This window comes from Meles meles, chromosome 9 (genome assembly GCF_922984935.1).
Source record: "Meles meles chromosome 9, mMelMel3.1 paternal haplotype, whole genome shotgun sequence".
NCBI lineage: Eukaryota > Metazoa > Chordata > Mammalia > Carnivora > Mustelidae > Meles > Meles meles.
In genome coordinates, this window is record NC_060074.1 from 21,077,295 (window position 1) to 21,102,517 (window position 25,223).

The 25,223-nt window shown below is 35.3% G+C and overlaps 1 protein-coding gene across 8 annotated transcripts in view; it reads right to left on the minus strand.

Moving 5' to 3' along the window:
* Positions 1 to 823: 823 nt before the first annotated feature.
* KANSL1L (KAT8 regulatory NSL complex subunit 1 like) overlaps positions 824 to 25,223 on the minus strand; it is a 142,957-nt gene continuing 118,557 nt past the window's right edge. For 6 of the 8 annotated variants that reach the window (XM_046019237.1, XM_046019236.1, XM_046019232.1 and 3 more), the window contains exons 7-15: positions 23,149 to 23,314; positions 19,988 to 20,095; positions 11,330 to 11,458; positions 8,401 to 8,519; positions 7,522 to 7,646; positions 5,324 to 5,375; positions 3,960 to 4,072; positions 2,254 to 2,422; positions 824 to 1,402 (exon numbers count right to left, since the gene is read on the minus strand). In XM_046019237.1, coding sequence (XP_045875193.1) covers positions 1,172 to 1,402; positions 2,254 to 2,422; positions 3,960 to 4,072; positions 5,324 to 5,375; positions 7,522 to 7,646; positions 8,401 to 8,519; positions 11,330 to 11,458; positions 19,988 to 20,095; positions 23,149 to 23,314 — 1,212 coding nt within the window. In that variant the 3' untranslated portion in view covers positions 824 to 1,171. Of the gene's footprint in view, positions 1,403 to 2,253; positions 4,073 to 5,323; positions 5,376 to 7,521; positions 7,647 to 8,400; positions 8,520 to 11,329; positions 11,459 to 19,987; positions 20,096 to 23,148; positions 23,315 to 25,223 lie in introns of those variants that run through there. The other 2 variants (XM_046019238.1, XM_046019239.1) reach the window with 2 other exon arrangements.

The following is a 25,223-nucleotide window of genomic DNA, read 5'->3' on the forward strand; positions in this document are numbered from 1 at the left end:
TATAACTTGAATAACCTTTTTTTTTTTTATATGAGAGAAATTGCCTCAGCTTTTACATAGAGAAAGTTATGTGATAGCTTCAAAAGGAACTTTCCTTAATGTACACTCCTGTATTCAGTATTGAAGCATTATCCTTTGAAAAATTTTCTCACTCTAGGATACAAGTAAGAATAGATGCTTATTTGAATTGAGTGAGCTACCAGTAAGGAATAACCAAATTAACTAGAAATACAACAGGTTTTTATACTGATAGGACTTTCCTGTTGCTTATTTTAAGTTGGTGTTTTCTTTCCATGAGATACATAAAATAGATAAAATTCAGGTTTTAAAAGAGACCAATATTTAACTCTACTTTGCTTGTCTTAATCTGTTAGGAGCAAATGGAAAGTAACCCTTAGTCTAACAGAAAACAGTGATTTTAGATAAAGGCATAGTGTGTTATCTTGTACAGAAATTTCCATAAATAACTTGTATTGGTTAAATGGGTTTTTAAGAAATCATCTCCCCGTAACCAGGACTTTTAGATATTCGTTCTCACTGGAACCTGTGCTTTGTTTAGAGTACAGCTACACTTCATGGGGTGGTTCATCCGTGCATTTTCAAGTGGAGCGGCCACTGCCAGTGTTTTTAAAAATGATGTGTGTGTATATAGGTATGTATACTCTCTACACACATATGTGTATAATATACTTCTGAGGTAACTTTAATGAATCACCCTAGAAATTACATAGAAATGTACAGGAAAAAGAGTTGTCATTTGATGCATGGGTGTATATGTGTGTGTGTGTGTGTGTGTGTGTGTGTGTGTGTGTGTACACACACACACACACACACACACACACACATACATATAAAGTCTTTGAAAAATCATTTACCCAGTAATGTGATTTAACAACAGACTGCAGCAGTTAATTTTTTGGTGCTTGTGATTTGCATCATAAACACAAAAGACTAGCACTTGTCTTGTAGGTGAAAAGCTAGTTATTCCTGTGGTTCAAGAAGGAAAAAGACCTACCTTGCCTGTTTTATAACAGCATAAAAGATTAATACATGCAGTACATGCTCTTACTCTGGAATTGTGACTGAAGGGGGTAGGGGATGGAAAACAGGGCTTTTTTTTCTTTCCCCCTGTTTTCCATTCACGTACATACTTTTTTAAACCTGTTCCCTGTCACCTATTTTTTTTAACATGAGTAAGTCCTAGACCAAAAGGTTTGTACTCTTCCATTTCATTTGCCTGCCTTTTCGGATGGTGACTGTTCTCTGGTGCACTGGGACAGAAGATTTCACCATGGGAGGCTGGGCTCAAACTTTCACTGTGATCCTTCTTTTCATCCTGGCACAGTAAGGCTTCTGTGTCTTCGTCCTTCAGCGGAAAAGTCCGTCGTTCCCACCACAAAGACTGAAAAAGAGAACATTTTCAGTTAAGTTTCAGCTGATTTGTTTAAATTCACGTATCAAATAATACTTAAATGTCAATTTTGTAATTCCTGTTTTGTTCTTTAGCGCATTAATGCAAACTTTCATTTCGACCTGAATATCTAGCAACTCAAATGGGTCGTTACTGGGAATTGCTTAGAGACCTTTGGGAATTAGGTTTTCACTGTGCCCTTCCACAAAGAGGAGACACTGCTGTAGGGCATCAGTTTTCATTTTCACCATCGGAGCACGTTCAGAAAGCCCCTTTCAGTGTGTTGTGATCTCCTACTTTCGTGTCTTCATTTTTGGCCCAAATTATTACGGACACCCATTGACTCTTCCTTCCCCAAACTTTCTATGGCTTGCCAATTAATTTCTATAGTTTGTGCTCTCCATTCTAGATCTTGTTCTTCTTTTCCAATACCTACTTACGAAGAACAGTGCAAAAACGTATAGATGCTGTGTTAGAAAAACACTCCCTGTGAGGTAAGAACTGGATTTACGGGGGAGACAGGTAAAAATCTCTTAGAAAAAGAAGAGAAACAGCAGCTAACATTTACTGTGTCACAGCCAAGGTGCTGTTTTCTCTAATAGGTTGGTTTTGTAGTGAAACTTGAATAGAATTCTTGCTTCGGAGAAGTGAGTATGTGAAACTAGACACTGACGCTTTAAGGGAAAAAAGTATTTATTAGTGACAGAACTAGAACACTTGAATACATACCTGCTGATTTGTTACATAATAATTTGCAACAAGCACTTTCTACACACACAGCCTTTTAAAAAGTTAAAAGGCATTTAAAAGGAGGTTTAATTAGTTGTATATATTCCACTTACCTTGATTTCTTGGCTTTCATTTAATGAAGGTGAGCCCTGTGCACCGAGATCCTTGCTCTCTGAAGAGAGCTCAGCAGGACTTGCGGCAGCACAGTGCTGGCCACCACTGAAGTCACCAGGGTACTCTTTCAAAAGCAAGTCCTGTCCTTCCACATTTTTACTGTAGGCTCTAGCAAGAAAATGAAGAAAATATTTGTTACTTCTTCTGGCCGTAACATTTTATAAACAACCCCAAGGTGTCACTAAATCAATTGAATTTTGTAGCTTTTCTTTAAACAGTCCTGCTCAGAAGATTTTTAAAAATTCATCTCAAAGACTTAAATAGTATCTTAGAAATAATACTTTATGAATTTGCCAAATTGTAGTAGTGGGTTTGAGTTTGGGGTTTGTTGTTGTTGTTTTGTTTTTAAATGAGAAAGGACAGTTACTTGACTTCTACAGTCTTGCTGAGTTCTCAGAGAATACTCTGGGACAATGTCATCCATGTCGGACTTGATTCACATTTTCCTCTTTACTTCCAGAAAGTTGTATCTCTGGAATGTGGAGAAAGATGAGAACTGAGTCTCGTGTGTGTGTGTGTGTGTGTATGTGAAGAACGCTCTTCGAATAAGGATCTACAACAAATCTGGTATTTTGAGACCTAAACAGAGAAATGTGTTTCAGAAACACAGCTGAGGGGTGCCTGGCTCTGTCCGTATAGCTTGTGACTCTTGATCTCCGGGTTGTGAGTTCTAGCCCCGAGTTGGGGGGGAGGGGGAGGATTACTTAAAAATAAAATCAAAAAGAAAGAAAAATACAGCTGACCCTTGAATAACACAGGGGTTAGCACCAAACCTGCTATGCAGTCAAAAATTGCATGTAACTTTTGATTCTCCCAAAACGTAACTAATAGCCTACTACTGTTCTCCAGGAAGCCTTACCGATAATGTAAACAATCGATTCACACATTTTGTAAATTTATTATATACTATATTCTTAAATAAAGTAAGCTAGAAAAAAGGAAATGTTACACATTTATAGGACTGTACTATAAAAATTCCGGGTATAAGTGGACCCATATAGTTCAAACCTGTGTTCAGGGGTCACCTGTACTAAGTAAATGAGCCCCACACTAAATTTAGTGGACTACCAGACTTGAACATGATCTTGCTCTGTGAGTTTTGGCTATATTAAAACAATCAAATGCAAATATAAAATACCATGGACTTTCTCAAATATATAATTACTAATTATGTTTTTAGGATTTCCTTTCCCCCAGAGTCATATTTTCAAAGTATTTTAGACCATCTGCTTTTTAGACTAGATAGGTTTCTTGAGAAAATTTTTTTAAGAACGTGTTTTTTAAGTGGTTATATTAAAATAGATCACCCAGATTCTAATCCCTAGTGTTTGGTCTGCTGTTAGAGTGTACTGAAATGACCTACTTTATCTAGGGAGGATTTTCATATTATTTGCGGAGTTAAATCTATTCCTCAAACTAACAATAAGCATTAAGAAATAGTGGAGGAAAATACAGAAATGCATTTCATCACTGTAATTAGCCAAATATATTTGGAATGTACTCAGTAAATGCCATGTTTTGCTTCTAGTGGAAAAATAACGGATATTATTCTTCATTTTTAGTGGTCTTTCTCATTAGTCATGCAGAATTTTTATTGACTCTACATAGATTTCATGGTTTGGGGTTATAAATTGATAACACCTGCCTGCTGTTTCTTCTATGCCACTTGCTTTGTTCCCATAGTGACCATCTGGCTTGCTCTCTCTCTTCATATTTTTTGTGTCTTAGGGAGAAGACTTCATCAGAAAGATCTTCTACCTGGAATTAGAAATAAAGTTTTTCTTTTATCAGAAACATTTTGAAATATGAGAACAGGTGTCAATTCCTCATCAAGAGAACAATATAGGAAGAAAATTATAAAGTAAATCTAAATTCAGAGAACAAGTGTTATGAGATGAGCTTCAAATTCCAAAATAGAGGGAGTTAACTTTTTTTTTCTTTTAGAACTTTTTCCCTAATCTGTTATGTTTGTAGACTTATCTAGATTACAGATAGGTTCACAGTGCTTTGCATTAAAAAATTCGTAATGCTTAATTCATACTAAGGTTTATATTGATTGCTCTTTATGGAATATACTGTTCTAGGAATGTTAATATTAAAGAAAAGTAAAACTGAGGAAAGAAAATTCATTTAACTAATGACTTATCTGGAATTCTAAGACTTTGGTGGTGGTAGTTTAAGAATCTGGGTTTCCTGGCTAGGCTCATTCTAAACTAGGCAAGAGCACATGAAAGGAGGAAGGGCATTAAAAAGTTATTATTGGAGGCTGAAAAACACAGTCAGTGGGCCTAGAAAGATTATGACAGAAAATGCCTTATATTATACTGCTACTTCAGAATATCACCTTCAAATTAGTCTGGTTATTTGGTATTTTTCCATGAAATTGTTCTTGTCTTAATGTAAGTTTTACCCATACAGGCTCTCAGTCCCTTTCCTGCAATTTTTAAACTCTGAAACATAAGTGTTCCTAATTCATTCAGCGACATAGCTTGATCTGGCCAAATTCTAGAACTACTTTCTGAGGAACAGTCTATTCTAGACTCCCTCTATGTCTTATGTGATGTATCTATCATGTTCACATTACTTTCTCAAGTCCAAAGGTTTCCAAAATCAAAAGCCGTTTGCTCCCAGCATTTTGAATGTGGCATTGTAGGCTTAAATATTAAGACTAAATCTCATCATGTAGGAAAATATGACTAATACTGGGAATGAATATAGATACTTATGTAAATTCAGTATTTCAACAATTTATGTAAGCAAATGATTTGTGTTTTTACTACATTTCTTTATAAATTGTCTTTGCAAATTTGCACAAAAACGTTCTCCTTATGAAACTAATATCCTTAATGAAGAATTTTGTTTTCATAAGTGAAAAAATACCAGTATATGTTAAAATCAGCATATGTTAAGGAGCTTATATATTTCACTTTAGTTCCTCAAATACCAAATTTAAGCAGGCTTCATAATATATAAAGTGCAATTATCCGTAAGTGAAATCAGGCAACTTACCTCTTCACCTACATGGTATTCATCCAAAGGCTGAAGAACAGCCATCCTCCAGCTGTTGAAGATACAAACCAGTTTCAGCTTTTGTTAGCTAAGTGTAGCAATTATATTTTCTAAGCACAGTTAATGCAGTAATGTTTTCTTTTCTCGGGGCTTCCATTAATTCAAATGGTTGTATTTTCATACTTTCTCTTTTTAAAGAGAACAGTTTGTGTTATGAAAAAAAAGATGAGAAGGTGAGACTTTTGGCCTTAGAGTAAACAGCCTCTTCTGCATAGCTGCATTCTATACCTAAGAATGTACGAATTTTGAATTAAGTCAGTAGATGGTGATACAGTGGCTTGGCAGGGAGGCGGGAGGATAGTTGGGGGCGGGGGCTGGAGTATGGGTGTGGGAGGATGGGGAGAAAAGAGCTCTGAGGGGCACCTGGCTGGCTCAGTGGGTTAAAGCCTCTGCTTTCGGCTCAGGTCATGATCCCAGAGTCCAGGGATCGAGTCCCACATCGGGCTCTCTGCTTAGCAGGAAGCCTGCTTCCTCCTCTCTCTCTCTCTGCCTGCCTCTCTGCCTACTTGTGATCTCTGTCTGTCAAATAAATAAATAAAATCTTTAAAAAAAAAAAAAAAGCTCTGATTTGAGCATTTGCCAATTTGTGTGAAGACACCCATCATGGTCTCTCAGGTTTAACTACTGAACCACAGAATTCCTTTGTATTTAACCAACCAACCCAACCAGCCAGTTCCAGCCTTCCAAAGTAAGTTGAAAAACATTGTTGCAGAACATCATAACCACAAATGTTACTTCTTTTATGTAGAAGATCTCAACAGATTCTCTGTAGGATTTCTCAACATCTCCTACAGTATTAAGAGCTTTTTAAAAAAATGTTTTAAAGATTTTATTTACTTATTTGAGAGAAAGAGAGCATGAGAAGGGGCAGGGTCGGGGCACCTGGGTGGCTCAGTGGGTTAAGCTGACCCTGGGATCATGACCTGCCTTTGGCTCAGGTCATGATCCCAGGGTCGTGGGATCAAGCCCCACATTGGGCTTTCTGCTCAGCAGGGAGCCTGCTTCCTTCTCTCTCTCTCTGCCTGCCTCTCTGCCTACTTGTGATCTCTGTCTGTGTCAAATAAATAAATCTTTAAAAAAAAAAAAAAAAAAAAGGCAGGGTCAGAGGGAGAAGCAGACTGCCTGCCTGGCAGGGAGTCCAAGGCAGGACTTGATCCCGGGACTCCAGGATCATAACCTGAGCTGAAAGCAGTCCCTTAACCAACTGAGCCACCCAGGCACCTCTTAAGAGCTCTTAATACCTCAAAGTAATTAGGAATAAGAAAATTTGAAAATCAGCTAGAATAGAGATGGTAGGAATTACTGTAGTTGTCAATGAGCTTTTATCTGTTTCCAACCTCTTCTACTTTCTGCTGCCAGATTCACGTTCTTAAAAAACTGCTTTCATCCTTGCTTAAAAAAAAAACAACTGACTAACTTTAGTGCCAGCAGGAAGCAGATCTGTGTATGGCATTCTGGGACTTCCATAATCTGGTTCTAATTTCTTTTCTAGCCATAACTTTATCACGCTACACAAAATCTCTCTCCCGTTTAGCCTTGCACACTTGTCTGTGTTCCTTTTTGTGGTTTCCCTGTGTGAATAAACTATTCTTCATGACATCTTCCCAGATGTTCCTACTAATCTGTTGCTGACTTGGCAACAATACCTCAAAATCTTAATTTTTGTTGTTTTGACAAGTCTTACTGTCTTATAATGTGAATAGTCCTTGCAAAGATAGTTGCTTTCTTTGAACTCTTTTTGCAGTCTTGTGCAAAACTCCATTTTAAAGAGCAAGGATTATTTGTTGTTATACTTATTTACATCCTTAAAGTGCCTTTTTGTGCCATATTTTTTATATATATATATAAAATGTAATAACTAAATATTACTATATAAAAGACTTATGAGTGCAGAGTCGGTCAGTCTTGGGAATTCCTAGTTCTTCATAAAAATTGACAAAGTGATAATATATGGCACTGTTTTTCAGCGTGAGTAATATAAAGGTTTCTTTCACCATTTTCCCTCCATGGTTTTACAAGTGGAAGAAGGGAGAGAGGAGGATCTTCCCTTAATTAATTAAAATTTTAACTTCAGTCTGAAAATTTAAGTTTATTCAAGAAAAAGAAGAAAGAAAATAGAAAGATGTAAGTATACATACCTTGGAGTAAGTATTTCCTTGTATTGGAGTTTCTCTAACTTAGCTGGGGCAACTAATGACATGGGAATCACAATGTTATCTATGTCGTAAGAGCTCTCACTTCTCAATCTCCGTCGTGCAGTATTCTGCAAAGTAGGGTCACAGTATTAAACGATGCCCTCTTCTCATGAGGCATACTATACATGTTTTATAAATATGATAGGCCTGAGTATAAAAGTTAACAAAAACAAGAACACTGCCTATCTTGTGTAAAACAACACAGTTCTTTCTGACAGGTATGCAGTGTACATTTGTGTCTGCATACATATAAGCTTATTTATAAGACCATAAAAAATACGAATACCTTAAGTTTCAAAACTCTTATCAAAGAAGGTTACCATAAAGTCCCCTAAATGTCAAGAAAATGACCATTTAGCAAACACACTTCCTTATTAGGAAAGACTATGAAAATATTTGGTGTGTTAACTCAGTAAAGATCATTTTTATAATTTTCATTTGTGTTCCTGGTCCTTGAGCTTTACAGTTTTTTCTAAACCTTTTTGCCTTTTAACCTCTGTTCTCTGACCAGATGATAAAAGCATAAGAACAATATGAGTGCTGGATTCTTTCTAAGCTTCATGGTAAGGAGTAGGAACAGTTAACGATAGTTTTTCACACAGGAAAAAAAAAGCCATAATCAAGGATTACTGAGTAATTAGCTTACTAGTTCAAAAAAAAAGTTTAATCAAACTTACCGTTACCTAATAAGATATTCCTAAATAAGCCAATATGTGCTAGCAAAGTAAGGCTGTTGTTTATAGATTAACAAAATATTCTAGTTTATCAGCCAGTTTTAAGTCTATAAAGCAGTTTTAGAGTTCAATATGCAAAAAAACCTACTTGTGATGATGAATTCTGGGTTCTTGATATAACACTGACATTAGTAACAGCAGTAAAATTGCTATGGGATCCTGGTTCTGTGCGTTGAAAAGCAAATTCTTCAAATCTGGTTCTTTCTCCTGACATGGAAAGAACCATGGAGAATGTCATACATTAACAGGACTGATAGGTATTAAAATTACTTTCCTACTTAGGTAACATAATTCCTTATGCTTGATTTTCTTTTTTAAAATTTATGTATCAAAAATTTAAGGAAATGAAAAAAAAATCTTACCCACAGTTCTGTCACAATTATTTCCACTTTAAGGGGCCCTGGCAACTTTTTATCCAGTACATCTAATTTTTTAAAATCTCATCCCTTCTCCTAACTCTGTTCATGTTTTCTGTAATGCCTGTTATTTAGAAGTTAACCTCCAAAGACTTAGCCCTTAATTTTTTCTACTTTCTCATTTTCTTATATCTTTGACTTTTTGTTATAATTTCTGGGAGATATCCTTAACTTCACCTTCAGACCATTCTACTTGAGACTTTTTCTACTGAAAGTTCTTAGTCTGTCACTCAATTATACTGTCCTTATTTTGTGGATGGAATTTCTCTTTTTCTCTCAAGATACTGATTAGAACTTTGTTACTATTCTCGATATTTTGTTTCTTCCATGTTTCCTTTTTCCATTTGTTTTGATTCCCTATTTGTGAATATGTATTTATTTATTCACTTTACCACCCTTATTTTACTTCTGAACTTAAAAAGCATTTTCCGATGTAGTGTAAAATCTAATACCCAGTCGATATTTACATTTTTCTAGTTGCTAAAAAATGTCCTTTATGGTTAGTAGATTCTTCAAATCAGGATCCATATACTGAAATTGGTTATTGTCTTTTAGGTTTCTTGCAGTCTGGAAGATTTTGTTTTTCACGACATTTGTTAAGGTGTTCTGCGTATTAGGGAGTTATCTATAGTTAGCTCTTAGTAGAGCATCTTACTAGTTCTCTTCCTGTATTTCCATCAAACTTGAAGTTAGATCCATTCAAGTGAAACACTTTATATCTTAGGTAATGTGAATTCATAGTGGGTTTTATTAAGAGAGACAAGTTTTTCTGTGTGTTGATACATATACAGCCCTCAATTTACAATGGTTCAGCTTGGGATTTTTCAACTTTATGATGGTCCAAAAGTGACAGGGCGTTTAGTCGAAATCATACCTTGAATTTTGACCTTTTTCTGGGCTAGCATTATGCAACAGGATACTCATGCTGGGCAGCAGCAACAAGCCCACAGCTTCCAGTCAGCCATGTGATCACGAAGATAAATGATCAATACACTTGCAACCATTCTGTACCCATATAACAATTCATACTGTTTCAGTACAGTAGTCAGTAAATTACATGAGATATTCAACACATTAGTGTTTTATTTTATTTATATGACAGAAATAGCACAAGTGGGCAGAGTGACAGGGAGAGGGTGAGGAAGAAGCAGGCTCTCCACCAAGCAGGGAGCCCCAACGCGGGGCTCGATACCAATGAGGACCTGAGCCAAAGGCAGCTGCTTAGCCAACTGAATCACCCAGGTGCCCTTCAGTGCTTTATTTTAAAATAAGCTTTGTGTTAGATTATTTTGCCCAACTTAGGTTAATGTCAGTGTTCTCAGCCCATTTGAGGCTAAACTATGGGTGATAGGTTAGTGTTATTAAATAATTTTTTTTTTAAAGATTTATTTATTTGACAGAGATTACAAGTAGGCAGAGAGGCAGGCAGAGAGAGAGAGAGAGGAGGAAGCAGGCTGCCAGCTAAGCAGAAAGCCCGATGCAGGGCTCGATCCCAGGACCCTGGGATCATGACCGGAGCTGAAGGCAGAGGCTTTAACCCGCTGAGCCACCCAGGCGCCCCATTAAATACTTTTTTTGACTCAAGGTATTTTCAAGTTATCACGGGGTTATTGGAATGTCAGCATGTCGTAAGTCAAGAGAGGAAGATCTGTTCGTATATGTAAGTTCTTCAAAAGCTAAGGTGTGTCTTGGTTGTCTCTAAGATTGTGGTACTAAAAAGCACAATGCAATCTCTAGTTGTGGCTAGGAGTTTAATTTTGTTCCATACTAGCTCATCTGGTAGTGATGATCAGGTAGTAACCTGGGCTGATACGGTGGCAGTTCTAGAGATATTAGTGATAAATATGTTAAATCCATTAAGTATAATTACAGTTCAGTACATCTTGAATGCAGTTTCTAAATTACTGGGTATACTGACATACTGCACAGCTGGGGAACACTCGACTAATGTATATAGTGTTCTGTCTACTGGAACAATGAACAGGAACAAAGTGTAAATATGTTGCCATTTAAAATGTATATTTTCTGGTTTTATTTTTTAATCATTATTTGCAACAACTCTGGAAACTGATAGTCCTAAATCCCTACAACAAACCCCACTTTGTATTACTAGAAGAGCTGTAGTTTCAAAGATATCTGTTGGTCATCTTGGAACTATAGGTTCCTAAGGGAAATTGAACTGGTCGGTTGAATTATATTAGGTGAATCTCATCCAATGTCTCAAAATTCTAAGGAAGGTTCAGTGAACTGACAGTGAACCTGACATCCATGTAAGTACCAGATGTGGTTGTAAGGCAACCCTACTGACATATTTTGAGTCTGGAACACGACGTTGGCTTAAGTTCTGTCTAGGACAATCAGGAGAAGATAACCCTAGTTAGGCACTATAGGAAGGAAATCCCTGTCATTAAGTGGATGGATGCCCAGTCCGCAAACAATTCTGATTTGACTACACGAATATGCTGTTTGACATTCATAGGACCAGATATTTTGTATAATAGGGACTATTCTGGATTATAAATTTCCATGAAGCAGAGGTTCTTTGAAGATAATTTATTTTCAGTTTTTAGTACTAGTGCTTATGTCTTCATTTTAACCTACCTAATGCTGTTTCACTCAAGTGTCTTTTCTTTCTTCCCTGGAACAGCTGTGCAGAAGATTCTGACCTTATTTGAGGCTTGCAAGTAGGAGAATATCCATTTCTCCATTGATTCAGAGAAGTATTATGTACTAAAACAAATAGAAAGGAAATTTGAACTTTTCCTTAACACATAATGAACGTGTTAATGTTTTTACTTAAAACACTGCAGAACATTAATTCACCAGTTCAAAATAAATATAACGAGAGAGATACTTACATATCAAAATAGAATGTTCCTAAACTGAAAATACCCATAATAAGGTTCCTTAAAAACATCAAGAAGTGCCCAATTTCCTATAGTTGCTCCATTACTTGAAGTGGATGAAAAGGAAAGGTGACCTTTTCCAAAGTCTTCTCAATTACAAAATCTTGGGTTGGTTCTGGTCTGTAAATCTTGGCTGAATATAATCTGAACCCCTAAATTAGCTCCTCCTCCCCCTTAAATCTGAAAGTAATTCAGGATAAAGTAAGAGTCTACAAAATCACAATAAATAGGGACCTCTTGAGCAAGAACCAGATTTCATTCAACTGACAGTACCCAGCACCGTTCTTTCACTTTTTAAAAGCACTGGTATTCTCAAACTTATATGTCACTTAAGGCAACTGAGGCACGGAGATATTATCTGTAAAATAGGAGTAAGAACAGCTGTCATGGGCTTAATGAGGATTAAATGAGTTAATCCCTGTAATAGTCTTAGAAGGATATCTGACATGGTAAGTATTCAATAAATTTAGTTTTATCATTATTATTGCCAATCTGAACCCCGTATTTCCAGTACTGGCTTAGTAATCAAATTGGCTTCATTTTTGAAGGGTTTAGAGATGAAAAAGAAATGCAGGCTGAAGTGCCAAATCTCACTAACACTGGGGCAGGGGTGGGGGGGGGGGTGGGAGAGTGGCCTAACAATAACTGGGATTCTGATTTCAAGATGACAAAGCACTCTAAAAATAATAGATAAAAGATTTATACACAGACATGTCTAGATCTGCATATATACATCCCCATAAGCAAGCAACAAAAGGGAACTTCTAAGTAAAGCAGAATTTGTGTGGAATCTCTGAAAGACATCACACAGAATTTGAAGAGCAAACAGTGCAAAAAAGCACATGGGAAAGCCACAAAAATGGGATCATCACAGGTGCTCTAGACCTGGAGGAAAGGGAAATGGTGCAGGACAATTACCTAGATGGATAGTTCTCTGATAGGGAACTGCACATGCCAACTCCTCAGCCACACTCCTTGAGATTATTTGCCTTAATAGGTAACAATCTGAGAGTCTTGGGCAGAGAAATGGATGGGGAGAGAGAGAAAGCAATGCTCAGTGCCTCACTTTGAAATATGTCCTCCCCATCCTAACTGCTTCTGAAAATATTACCGAGTGCAAATTTCTGTGTCATCCATGAAAAGGATCTCATAAATAACAGTGGCAGAAAGTATTAATAGTGAATATCAACTTTAAAGGTGAGAACACAAAACTCCAGAAGTCTGCACAGCGCCATAAAAAATGAAGTACAACCACCCACCAAGAAACAGTGGATTCACAGAATACAAACAAGTCTTTTAAAAACAACATTGCCAAAAGAAACAGGCAAAAGGTTCTTTAAGAGAGACCTCAGAGGTGGAAAATATAATTGCTCAAATTTAAAAACAACCATCACTACTTGGTCTGAGTAATAGAATGGACATGGCTGAACATGACAGTCAGTGGGTTGGCAGAGGAAGTGTACAACTCAAAGGAAAAGAGTGGTAGAAAATATGGGGGGAGAAAAGAATGAAATGGGGCAACATAACAGAATGAGAGGCAAAGTTAAAGAAATGATAGGGAAAATTTTTAACATTAAGATTTTAAGAACTCATTTGAGTGTCAAGTGGGGAAAGAAAAAATCCTAATCGTACATCACTTTACAACAAGGATACCCTAAAAGTTACCAGAAAAGGGGATTAAAAAGAGTATTGCAAAGTCATGAGGATCAAATTGACAAAGCAAAACTAAACGATGGAAAACAGAACAGTGACTTTAAGGAGCTCAGGGAGGGAGGGGGGCCTGGGTGGCTTCAGTTGGTTGGGTGCCCAACTCAGTTTTGGCTCCATTCCTGATCTCAGATTGTGAGATCAGTGCAGAGTCCACTTGGGAATTCCCTTTCTCATTGCCTCTCTTTTTCTGAAATCTTTCAAAAAAAAAAAAAAAAACAAAAAACAGGGAAAATGGCAGGATTCTAAGATGGCCCCCAAGATTTCTTACCACCCAAAAGAATGCAGAGAAAGATGTTAAATATAAAACAAAATGAATTGGCAGGCATAATTTCAAACTCATTTCTAGAAAGGTGTAACTAGAATTGTGAGAGGTTTTAAAATAATATGCCTGATACATGCAGGTGTCCCAGTAATGCCCTCTCTTGTTTTAATGGAAACATTTCTGGAGTATTTTAAAACAAATACCAGTCAATTCACCATCTTCCTTGTTTTCTAGAACCAAATTAACCTTTTTGAAGAAACTTCAGCCTTTCCTAAGGTGGCACTTTTTCCTGAATTTTACTTGAGTCTTCTTTATACTTCTTTTTCCTTAGTATCATAAGGTTACAGTGGACTCTTGAAACAGTAGGAAATATAGGACAATTCAAAATCAAGCTGCACATTCTCTTCACCTACTTACAACCCTCTTAGCCTTTCAGTTCTTGCTCTCCAAAATCTCCTGGATTCTATCCTAAAACACACCTTGACCTAGTATCTCTATTTCCTGCCTTCCCTTTCTTCCCTTTGATTTATTCATTCAGTAACTTTGTAGAGAGCTGATTACATGCCAGGCACTGTGTTATACCCTGGGGACACTGGTGAGCAAAAACAGTCATGATCCTTGCTACTAATGAAATTTATAAGCATCTCAAAAACTGTAACCAATGCATAACAGAAAAGAGAAGTACTATTTGGAGATGTTAATGGGAGTATGTAACAATAAGAGAGCTCTAGGAAAAGTACCCAGGCAAAGTGACAAGATTTCAAATATGAACAGAAATCACTGATGGCAAGGGGAAGGAAGAGAGAATGGTATGTACAAAGGCCCAAACCAACAAATTTGGCAATGGAACAGCAAGTAGTACAGAGTAAGGAAGTAAAAGAACCATGAACAGATAGGGGTTGTCCTAGGTAGGGCTTTAGGGATCTCCTATAATCCCTCTGTCAAGACATTTTAAGGAATGGGGGTGGGGAACAGTGATATAAGTAGATTAACATTTTCCAAAGATCACTAGCTACAGGGATTGGAGGGAAAAAACTGATCAAGCTGTTTCAGCAGTATAGATAAGGGATCATTAGATTGGACTGTGAAAGTGGTAGAAATGAAGCAGGCCGTGTTTGAGACAAATGAGTAAGATTATATTGACAGTGGGTTTAGATACGAGGAAGTGTAGGTGGAGAAGCTTGAGCCCTGGCTTGCTTGTGTGGGTTCTGGCTTGCTTGTGTGGGTTGTGGTGCCACTGTTCCTCTCTGTCCACTCTAAAATATAAACTTCATTTTGACATAATTTCAGAAATAATAGACTTGCAATGGTAAAAAGTAGTCCATATACCCTTTATTCAGATTCCACAAATGTTAAGTTTATATTTGCTTCATCTTTCTGAACTCCAATGAGATTAGGTTGCTGACACAATGTCCTTCTAAATTTGTCGACGTGTATTTTTCAAAAACAAGGGCATTTTCTTACATGGCCACACAACTGTCAATCAAATTAATACTATTAACTATGGACTCATTTAAATTTCACCAATTATTCCTATAATGTTCTTTATAGAAAATTCTGTTCATTTAGTTGTCATGTGTCTAAAAGTTTTCTTATATCTGCAACAGTTCCGCTGTCTTGTCTTTCATGGCTGCATATTTTGATGAGTACAGGCCCTTAACTGGCTTTGCCTGGTATTCCCTCAGGATTGGCAACTAATAGTTTACTCCTCAACCCACTACAATTTGTCTTTTCCCTACTTGTTATCTGAAGTCAGCTGTGCATTCTTAAAATTCTTCTGGAAAACAGAGGATAAAAGCTATGTGGCAAAGCACACAAACATCCATCTACCTTCACACAATTTACCCTATAGTACCACGCATTTTGTATACACTTGAACACATCACACTGTTTTTTGTCTCCATGACAAATCACATTTGTTTCCATTTTAAAACCAATATGGGCCAACAGCATTTGAACAACTTAGGACTTGTTAGAAATGCAGAATCAGACCCCATTACAGACTTACTGAATCAGAAACTGCATTCTAACAACATCCCTCAAGTAATTTGTTTGCACATGAAAGTTTGAATGATCTGGAACACTTTACTCTTCTTCCTCTAAATTCCAAGTAAGTACTTAAAGCCACACTTGGCATCACCATCTTTTTGAGTTCCTCTTGCCCTCTCCCCATCACCCTTACCCGCTTCCTTCCCCTTGTCTTCCCCTAGGCAGTGAGTTACACTCTCCCTCTTCTTTTTAGAATATTTTTGTATCTGTGCCTACATCATTTTAATAGTTACTTGTGTGTCTGCTTCCTCTTAATACACTATAATTTCTTTGAGTCTCTGTGATTCATCTTTGATTCGTCAGTCTGCCTGGCACAGAGTAAGTGGTCGATAAATGTTGAGCTCTAGTTTTATTTAATTCTACAGAAATCACTAATGGCAAATAATAATGACCAGTATTTCAGACATGCCTTACATAGGATGAAATATAATTAATGCTTAATTATTTGAGTTGGGAGTGGTAGGGAAAGAAAATAAGGGAGGAGAGATTGGGATAAATAGAATATACTTCACTGATTTGCCTAATAATATTGCACCATTCATCTCAAATGTCTTCTGTTCCTAGCTCTTAATTCCCCATTACTAGCATGTAATTACATCATTGATATGTTACTATTACTTCTGTGCCTAACACATTTACACTGCCCTGTCTTTTTCTTTAATTTTAGAAAATAACATAGAAATAATAAAACCACCTAATCTCACTTATCTAACAGCATATAATTTCATTTTTCAGTCATACAAATGCATATAATTCATATTCACATTTCAAATGTAATTTCACTTAAATATATGTACAATTGTATCTCTCAAATTTGATTAATTCACCCATTGTTATTTTTTCGGACGGTTACCTAACATTCTTCTGGTTAGATATAATATCATTTAACTATCCTCTAGCTGTTAGAGCTAGTTGTTATCAAGTTATTTCTATTATGGTCATTCTTAAAATAACCACCTTCATGCACACATTTTTTCTTTTTCTAAAATTAACCTCAGTATAAATTGCAAGTAGTAGAATTGTATCACGAAAAAGTATCTGAACATAACCCTATATGTTCCTGTATTTCCTTAGTCTTTTTTTCCCTAAGCATAGAAAATTGTTCCTTGACCTTAGCGCTTTCAATTTTTTAAAAGCTTTTTACTGTGAAAAAATTTCAACAAACACAAATGAAGAAGAGAAGAATGAACTCCCCTGTACCTATCATTCATCATCAGTGATTACAAACTGGTGACCATCCCCAACTATTTTTTGCTAGCCTATTTTAAAGCAAATCCCAACTACAGATATGTGAACTTAAATTTCTAACAAACATTGTGTGTGTGTGTTATGTAACCACATGTATTATTACATCTAACAGTTCATTAATACCCAACAGCCATGCGTGTTCAAATTTCATTATCTCAAAAATGTGTGTATGTGTACAGCTGAGTTGTTCAAATCAGGATCTCAAAAAAAAAAAAACACACATTCCATTTGGTTGATTGAAGAATGAACATTTCTACATGGTTATAATTGTACCATACATAGAAGTAAAACACTTTTGTCCTCTTCTGTTACTTGACATTGTTTGATGTTTCTACCTTTACATGAACTTTCAAGATATTTTTAAAAGGTATTCGTTCCACTGTGTTGGTTAACCATATCTCAGTTATACTCTTTACCTTATTTCCAGTTGTTCATTAACACAAATAATAGTAAAATGAATAATTTGTATATAAAGGTGATTTTGTATTTAGCATTAGGCTAGGTTGCCAGAAATGAATTTACTGGGTCAAAATTCAGGGCTAACAGTTTAGTAAACATTTGCACAAGTAAATTGTTATTTTTCCTCAGTGAGCTTATTTTAAAAATACATAATTTAAAGGCATTGTAATTAATTTCACAGTACTTCCCAAAAGGTTTGTATTCTTAATGCTACCTAAAATATTTGAGGGTCCTCAGATTTTACTACACACATCTTGCCAGAATTGATTATTATAATGTTTAAATGTCTTAATATAATTTAAAAAATAGTAAATATTTAGCAGAGTATCTACACATAAGCATTCAGTAAATGTTACTTATGATTATAATTTTCATTATCACCATCAAATACATCTTTTTTTTCTTCTAATTCTTTTAAGTCAGGACTTTTAACATTTAACTCTTTAATCCATCTGGAATGTATTTAAAATAAATTGAAGATGGATGAACATTAATATGCTATATGAGGTAGAGATCTCTTTTTTCCCCAGAAAGTCACTGTTTAATCCACTGATTTTAGAACAAACTTAGTTGTTTAAAACATGGACTCTGAGCCGGCGTGCTTGGACTTGAATTCTGACCCTATCACTATTCAAATGTGACTTTGGGAAAATTAGTCAAGGAAAATAATAATAATACTCACTTTACAGGATTGTACAGATTAAAGCAACCAACAGATATATATAAAGCCCTTCAACCAGTAGTGGCATGTAAGGAATGCTTCATAAGAATTATTGTTATTATTTATTGATGAGGCCATCCTTCTCACACTGATAGGAAAAACCACCTTTTTATCATATAGTGGCCAGATGGGTCTGTCTCTAGGCTAATTAGTTTCCTTGATCTGGCTTCCATCAACACCACAATAAAATAATGCTTACAGCTTTATAATTGTGTTACCTGGCACTTCCTTTTTACTTCCTTTGTGTTACCTGGCACTTCCTTTTCTTTTAAAAATTTTATTAGCTATTTTTCTCTCAGATAAACTTCAGAATAACTTTGTTTCAAAAGAAAGGAAGAATACTAGGATGTCTGGGTGGCTCAGTCAGTTAAGCATCTGCCTTCGTCTCAGGACATGATCCCTGAGTCCTGGGATCGAGTCGCACATTGGGCTCCTTGCTCAGCAAGAAGCCGGCTTCTCCCTCTGCCTGTTACTCCCCCTGCTTGTGCTCTCTCTGTGACAAATAAAATCTTAAAAAAAAAAAAAAAAAGAATACTTCTATGATTCTAAGTAATGTTATAAATTAAACTGGGGGAAAAAATAACATCTTAAGTTCCAATACTGTCCTCTTTTTTTTTTTTTTTTAGAAGTGGGCTCTATGCTGGGTTTGGAGCCTAACGTGGGGCCTAAACTCATGACCCTGAGATCAAGAGCTGGACACTTAACTAAGCCACCAAGATGCCTCAAACAATACTGTCTTCTGATAAGAACAGGGTTATTTCTCTCTATAGGTACATATTGTGTTCCTCAGTAAACTTTTTAAGTTTTCTTCGTGTAGGTCCTTACTAAGTTTCATTAATGCTAGATATTTTATATTTTCAGTTAATGTGTCTAGTAAAATTCCTTTACATATTCTAACTGGTTATTACTGGTATTTATAAAAACTGATTCTTGTAAATTTATTTTGAAATCTACTTTTCAGAACTCCAATTCTAACAGGCACTGAGTTGACTCTTAAGTTTTTGAGGTAGATGATTATTTCATCTGGAAGTAATTTTTCTTAGTTTATATGGCTTTTTTGATGTTAAGATTTTCGCTTTGTAGATAGTCTAAACATGTTCATGTTTTTCTTCCTTCTGATTGTTTCCAAGCACAATGTCCCTGCCCCCATTCATAATACTCATTACTATTTCATTATAATTCTTCTAGTTTTATTTTGTAATGTTAGTGTTTTATTTCATCAAATTCTTGGAACCAACTAGAATTTATTCTGATATATGGTATGAAACAATTATGTAAACAAAATTTCCCCCCAAAGACTATTTATTGAATAATTCTCCATGTTCTCATTGATTTACAATTCTTCCCTTATATAATAAAGCATAAGCTATATAGTCTGCTTCACGGATTTACTTTCTTAAATGTATACGAAATCTATGCTATTACAGAATTTTGTTGTGTTTCCATATGTGGTTAGGACAGATTCTCTTAATACTTTTTCCAGCAGTTACTTTTGTATTTTCCCATTTATCTTTCCCAATGGGCTTTACACTTAGTTTGTTAAGTTAACCAAATGCTATTAAAACTTCAAGTTACGTTGCATTAATCACATATACAACAGGAAGAATTGATACCCTTATTAATTCCCATCATCTAGGAATGCTGTATTCTCCATGTGTAGATTTCCTTTTATATTTATTAATAATATTTCATAATTTTCATTCAGTTAAGTATCACATTTCTTATTAAGATCACTCCTATGTATTTTCTATTTGTGTGAGTATGTGTGTGATTTGTAAAGAGTATTAAAAATTACGGATTTACATTTTGTTCCTTTGTTAAATTTTATTTCCTTAGAAAGCAAAAACAGTAAGTATCTGAAAGATGTAAAAACATATAAAGTACAAGATTTGTAAATAACATACCAGGTGATGGAGATATGACACAGTCTCCTACAAATTTATTTTCAGCAAGATCTCCTTTTATTTCAGTCTTTTTAAACAATGTTTCAAAGTGAAAATGAAGAGGCACATCTGGAAAAATAAAGTAAAAAAAAGTACTTTTAGTGAATACCATTTTATATAGATTCTACTATTAAGATTGCTTTCTTTCTCTAAGTAGCACATACGCTTAGAAAAATAAGCAAAAACTCAAAATGTCCTATCAGAAGTGGCAAAATACTTCCTCCAAGCATACAAACAGCAGTATTTTGGAAATCACTGATTATATGCACTAAATAAAAACTCTAATGATGACTAAGTTCATAAACCAAAATAATAGATAAGATGATCAAAATTATAAGTATTAAGTACTATTCCCAGATAAAACAAATGTATCCAAAGTCTTGAGTAAAACATACAGCCAGACTTGGCTCACTCTAAGTCCATTCCACCCTGCCCATACAAACTTTACATTTGAAATAATGAGGTTTCTGAAAGATATGTTTCAAGTACTTGAGAGAAAAACCACTATAATTCAGAAGCTACCTTTGATGAAAATACTAAGTTTCACATTCCCTTAGTTTCCTAGTATTATGAATCACAAAATATGCTTTTACAAAGATTAAAACACATTTATAGACTAGCTCTCTTCCTTTAAATAGAGACTTAGATGTCAATTCCCTATATTCTGTATTCTCACAACCAAAAGAGGAGCTAAATAATAAAGTAGTTGTGCTTCACATTTATTAAAGTTTTTTTTTTCCTCAATCAAGAATACAAAAACAAAACCATCTTCAAAAGTATTTAATAGAGACACCTAAACTTCTCCCTAAGAAATAAGAAATATTTTACAGTTGCTATATTGAAAGTTTTGCTACTGGAAAAAACACTAATTATGAACACATAAATCAGAACATACCCAAAACAGGTCTGGATTTTAAACAAGAAGTCTCTCTCCCTTAAATATTTTAATAATAGATCCAACTCAAGTGTGGAAAAATATACAAAAAAAAAAAAAAAGGTTCATGAGTTTCAACACAGAGTGTTCTCCAAAGGGCCAGAACAGAGGTAGGAAAGACTTCAATCCTAGCACTACTATACTATGACTGTACAAAAATGAAACTAAGGGGCGCCTGGGTGGCTCAATGGTTTAAGCCTCTGCCTTCGGCTCAGGTCATGATCCCAGGGTCCTGGGATCGAGTCCCACATCGGGCTCTCTGCTCGGCTCTCTCTCTGCCTGCCTCTCTGCCTACTTGTGATCTCTCTCTGTCAAATAAATAAAATCTTAAAAAAAAAATGAAACTAAGATTACAAATCAAATATGTTATGTAAACATTTCAGGAATCCAATATTTTCCAGTTACCAAAACATAAGTTTATTTCTCCAAAGAAATATCACTTACTATTATAAAGAAAATATCACCTATTCCACCACTGTTCTTCATGAGTTGTGAGAAAACATGATGTAACTAGTGAAGAACCTTGTTCCACCCATAAACCTTCCTTAGTCCCCACATTCTTACCTTTGGGGTTTTATAAGAATATTTCATAACACTTTAATACACTTACTAGTTTACATTTCAGTTGTCTCAAATGAGAATGCAAGTACTTTGAGGGATTTATTTGTATTTATACTCTTAGTACTTCGTAAATAGTAGGTGATTTTTGTTAAATGAATGCAAGAAGAAACAAATAACCCAATTAACAGGTGGGGAAGTTAATCTTAACTTATTGTAAGGGACATAAGAGGATTAAGTGAAGGATAATTATGCCAGCTCTCAGGGTTGTATCTTCAGAGAAATAGATGCAACAAGAGAAAACAGATGGTGAAGAGTAAAGGTTAGAGTGTGGCTCTGGAGTATGTCTACCTCACATCAAATCCTGCCTCCTTCATTTACTAGCTGTATAATCTTGGAATAATAATTTAACATCTCTAAGCCTCAGATTTTTTTATATGTAAGATAAAGAGGAAAATATGAAAATAGAGATGAAAACATCTCTAAGCCTCACTTTTTTATATGCAAGATAAAGAAGAAAATATGAAGATAAATATGATGGAAGAATTATACAAGAAAATGTAATATGCTTACAGGTATGCTAAGCCCAAATGTTAGCTGCATTACCATTGTTATATTTATCACTGTTGTTTCTATTATTAAGTTTTCCTTAAAGAAAGAATACCATAATTCCTGCCAGGAACTTAATTCTAAGTATGGTGTAGCTAAGGAACCTAGAATAATGGTAAAAAAATAAACTAAGATTCAGGATTCAGGGCAGGAACAGGTACAGAAAATAGTGCTTTACAAAAAAGAAAAGTCCCTGGATGATGGGAAAAAAGCTGAAAAGGAAAAAGCCCATCTGAGATGTCTTCCCTTCAAGAGAAGAACCTGAGATAACCAGTGTGAAGACTGTTCTTTTCTGACCCTCGTATTTATTTCATTTCAATATAGAAACAACTAGAGGGGTGACTGGCTGGCTCAGAAGAGCATCCAACTCTTGACCTTGGGGTTTTGAGTTTGAGTGGGGGCCACTGCACATAGAGATTACTAAACAAAACCCAAAAAAACCAAATAAAAAAAACTTAAGAAAAAGAAAAAGAAAACAACTGGAACAGTTCCAACAAAAACCAAGAACTAGAAACTTAAAGGGGTATGGGGCTGTGAGTACCTCATTCACTCAGTTATAGATTATAGATTTTTCTCGAGGTTCAAAAGATGATATACCTAAAGATGGGCAATTTCTTATCTGAGGAAACTCAATGCTGATTATAAGCAGAGGAGTATTATATAGCAGAGAAAAACCCATGCAAACCAACACATTAGGGAGAAAAATAAAACCGATTTACTGAGAAACATTTCAACAGCATAGTCACTTTATCAATAAAATTCTAAAAATTTAACAATGAAAAGATCAAAAGTTAATTATTTCCCAATATAACTCAAAATGGTTTCCAAGGAATTTAAGAATCAACTTGCAAAAACAGAACATTAACTCACAGGATTAATTCCTCTATGAAAACTGTTTAGTTTTAATATCCAGTGGCAAAATAATTGATAAAATCTTATTCTAGATTCCTTGTATCTATAGGATTAGACTTCACCACAGAAAATATTCAGAGTTTACTTAGAATTTTTTAAGTAGGCTTACCTGATGGCAATGATAGGACAGAATGGAAAGAGGAGTCCAATTCTGATACATGTTCTCTTAATATCTGAGATTCTGAATTGTGTTCACAGCTACTCCAAGTTGAAGCTGATTGCAAGCAAGGCATTTGTGTGGTATTTAAAAATGTTGTTTCTTTTGAAGGCAACGTCTGCAAAGAAAAAAAAAGACTTCATTTTTGCTTAAAAACTGAATCAGAGAGGGTATAATAGTTATAGAGTACAGTATCTGAATGACACTAGCAAGTCCTGGCTTAATAAATCACCTTAGAGAAAAAGTTTGAAAATGACAAAGGGTTTATGAGAGGTTATTAAAGACCATAAATGTGATGAGATTTCACTAATCTCTTTTTAGATTTTCAAAAGGAAGAGCAATGTCTGTGAAAACGGGTCTTCCCCTCAGCTTATGAAATCAAAAGAAAGAGAAATGAGTTTGAGGAATGTTGGGTTAAAAGAAAATAGCTATATGCCACAATGGTGAGAACTGTTAAGAGCAGGTGCTATGTTAAGATTAAGAATTGTGCAAACTGTTTTCTTCCTTGCAATCTGTTACAGTCAGTGAATGAAACTTGAATCTCTGCCTTAAATTCCAATGCCAGACAATATCTACACTGGAACTACTGTGAAGTAATATGAGCATTGTACATGTTTATACTAAGTAAACTTTAACTTAACACATTAAAAAAGATATATAAAACACACACTATATGCTACATGAGCTTGTGTTTCTGAAAATAAAGTTAAGATTTGAGTCCAGGAATTTTAAGAAAACCACCTTGCTAAATCAAAAAAAGCTATGCTGCTATATTAAGAAATACATATTCTGTTTAAAAACTGGATTTTAGGGGCGCCTGGGTGCCTCAGTCATTAAGCGTCTGCTTTCGGCTCAGGTCATGATCCCAGCGTCCTGGGATTGAGCCCCACATTGGGCTCCAGCCCCCCACTGGGCTCCAGGCCCACACTGGGGTCCCTGCAGCAGGAGGCCTGCTTCTCCCTCTCCTACTTCCCCTGCTTCTGTTCCCTCTCTCACTGTATCTCTCTGTTAAAAATAAATAAATAAAATCTTTTTTAAAAACCCCGGATTTTAAATTATACTTTATGGTTATAAAATTAACATACAAAAAAGATCTAAACAATAGATAAAATATTTTAAAAATTAACAGAGCTCATTTATACTCCTTCCCTCCCCCTTAGCCTCTACCTCCTATAATAACATTTGGACTCATTTTGTTTTTTAATGTAACTGATATTTAAAATGCTTGTAACAACAAAGATCTTTAGATCCTATTTTTAAATGCTTATTATATCTTATAAACTCACATTAGGTTTGTCAACTTTCTTGAGTTTGAGATTGCTAGCTAACCTTGGCCATTTCTGTTCCACAGCACCTTAGGCATATCTATCATAGCATTGAACTAGACTTCCTCTGGACTACTATTAGCTCCTTGAAGGTTGGGATTAGTATTTGTTCAATCCTGTATTCCCAGAAACCGGACACAGTCCCTGACACATGGTTGAAACTTGAATGATAACTAACTGAATTTTATCTTACTTGCCTTCATAAAAATTTAAGTGAATACAAATTCTCAAATGCATGTATGCCTGAGATTACTTCACAGGGGAAAAAAAATAGTTTCTGTTAATATATGCCAAAATTTATCATGTAGTGACTTCTGTTTACATTCCATTAGCCAAGCCCTAGGTCAGATAGTCATACCTAGCTGCAAGGAGAGTTAGGAAAGGCAGTCATCCTGGGAGATCAAGTAAACTGCTGAGTTTTTATAAAAAGATATCACATTTATACATGATTATAATAATGTGAGTCATTTCCAAGATTTATTCTAATGATGTTTTATGTATATACTTATGAGAACAGTTGCTGTTTCTTACCTTTACAAGATACACTGGTACTCTGGACTCACTCTAGAATTATTTACCCTTTTATTATGTACTTCAGAAAGGTATAAAAAATATTTAAAATTACAAAGAAAAAAATGTGCTAACCTCCCTTTTCCATATATGGATAGAGCATTATGAATAAAAGGTGATAAAATCTGAATA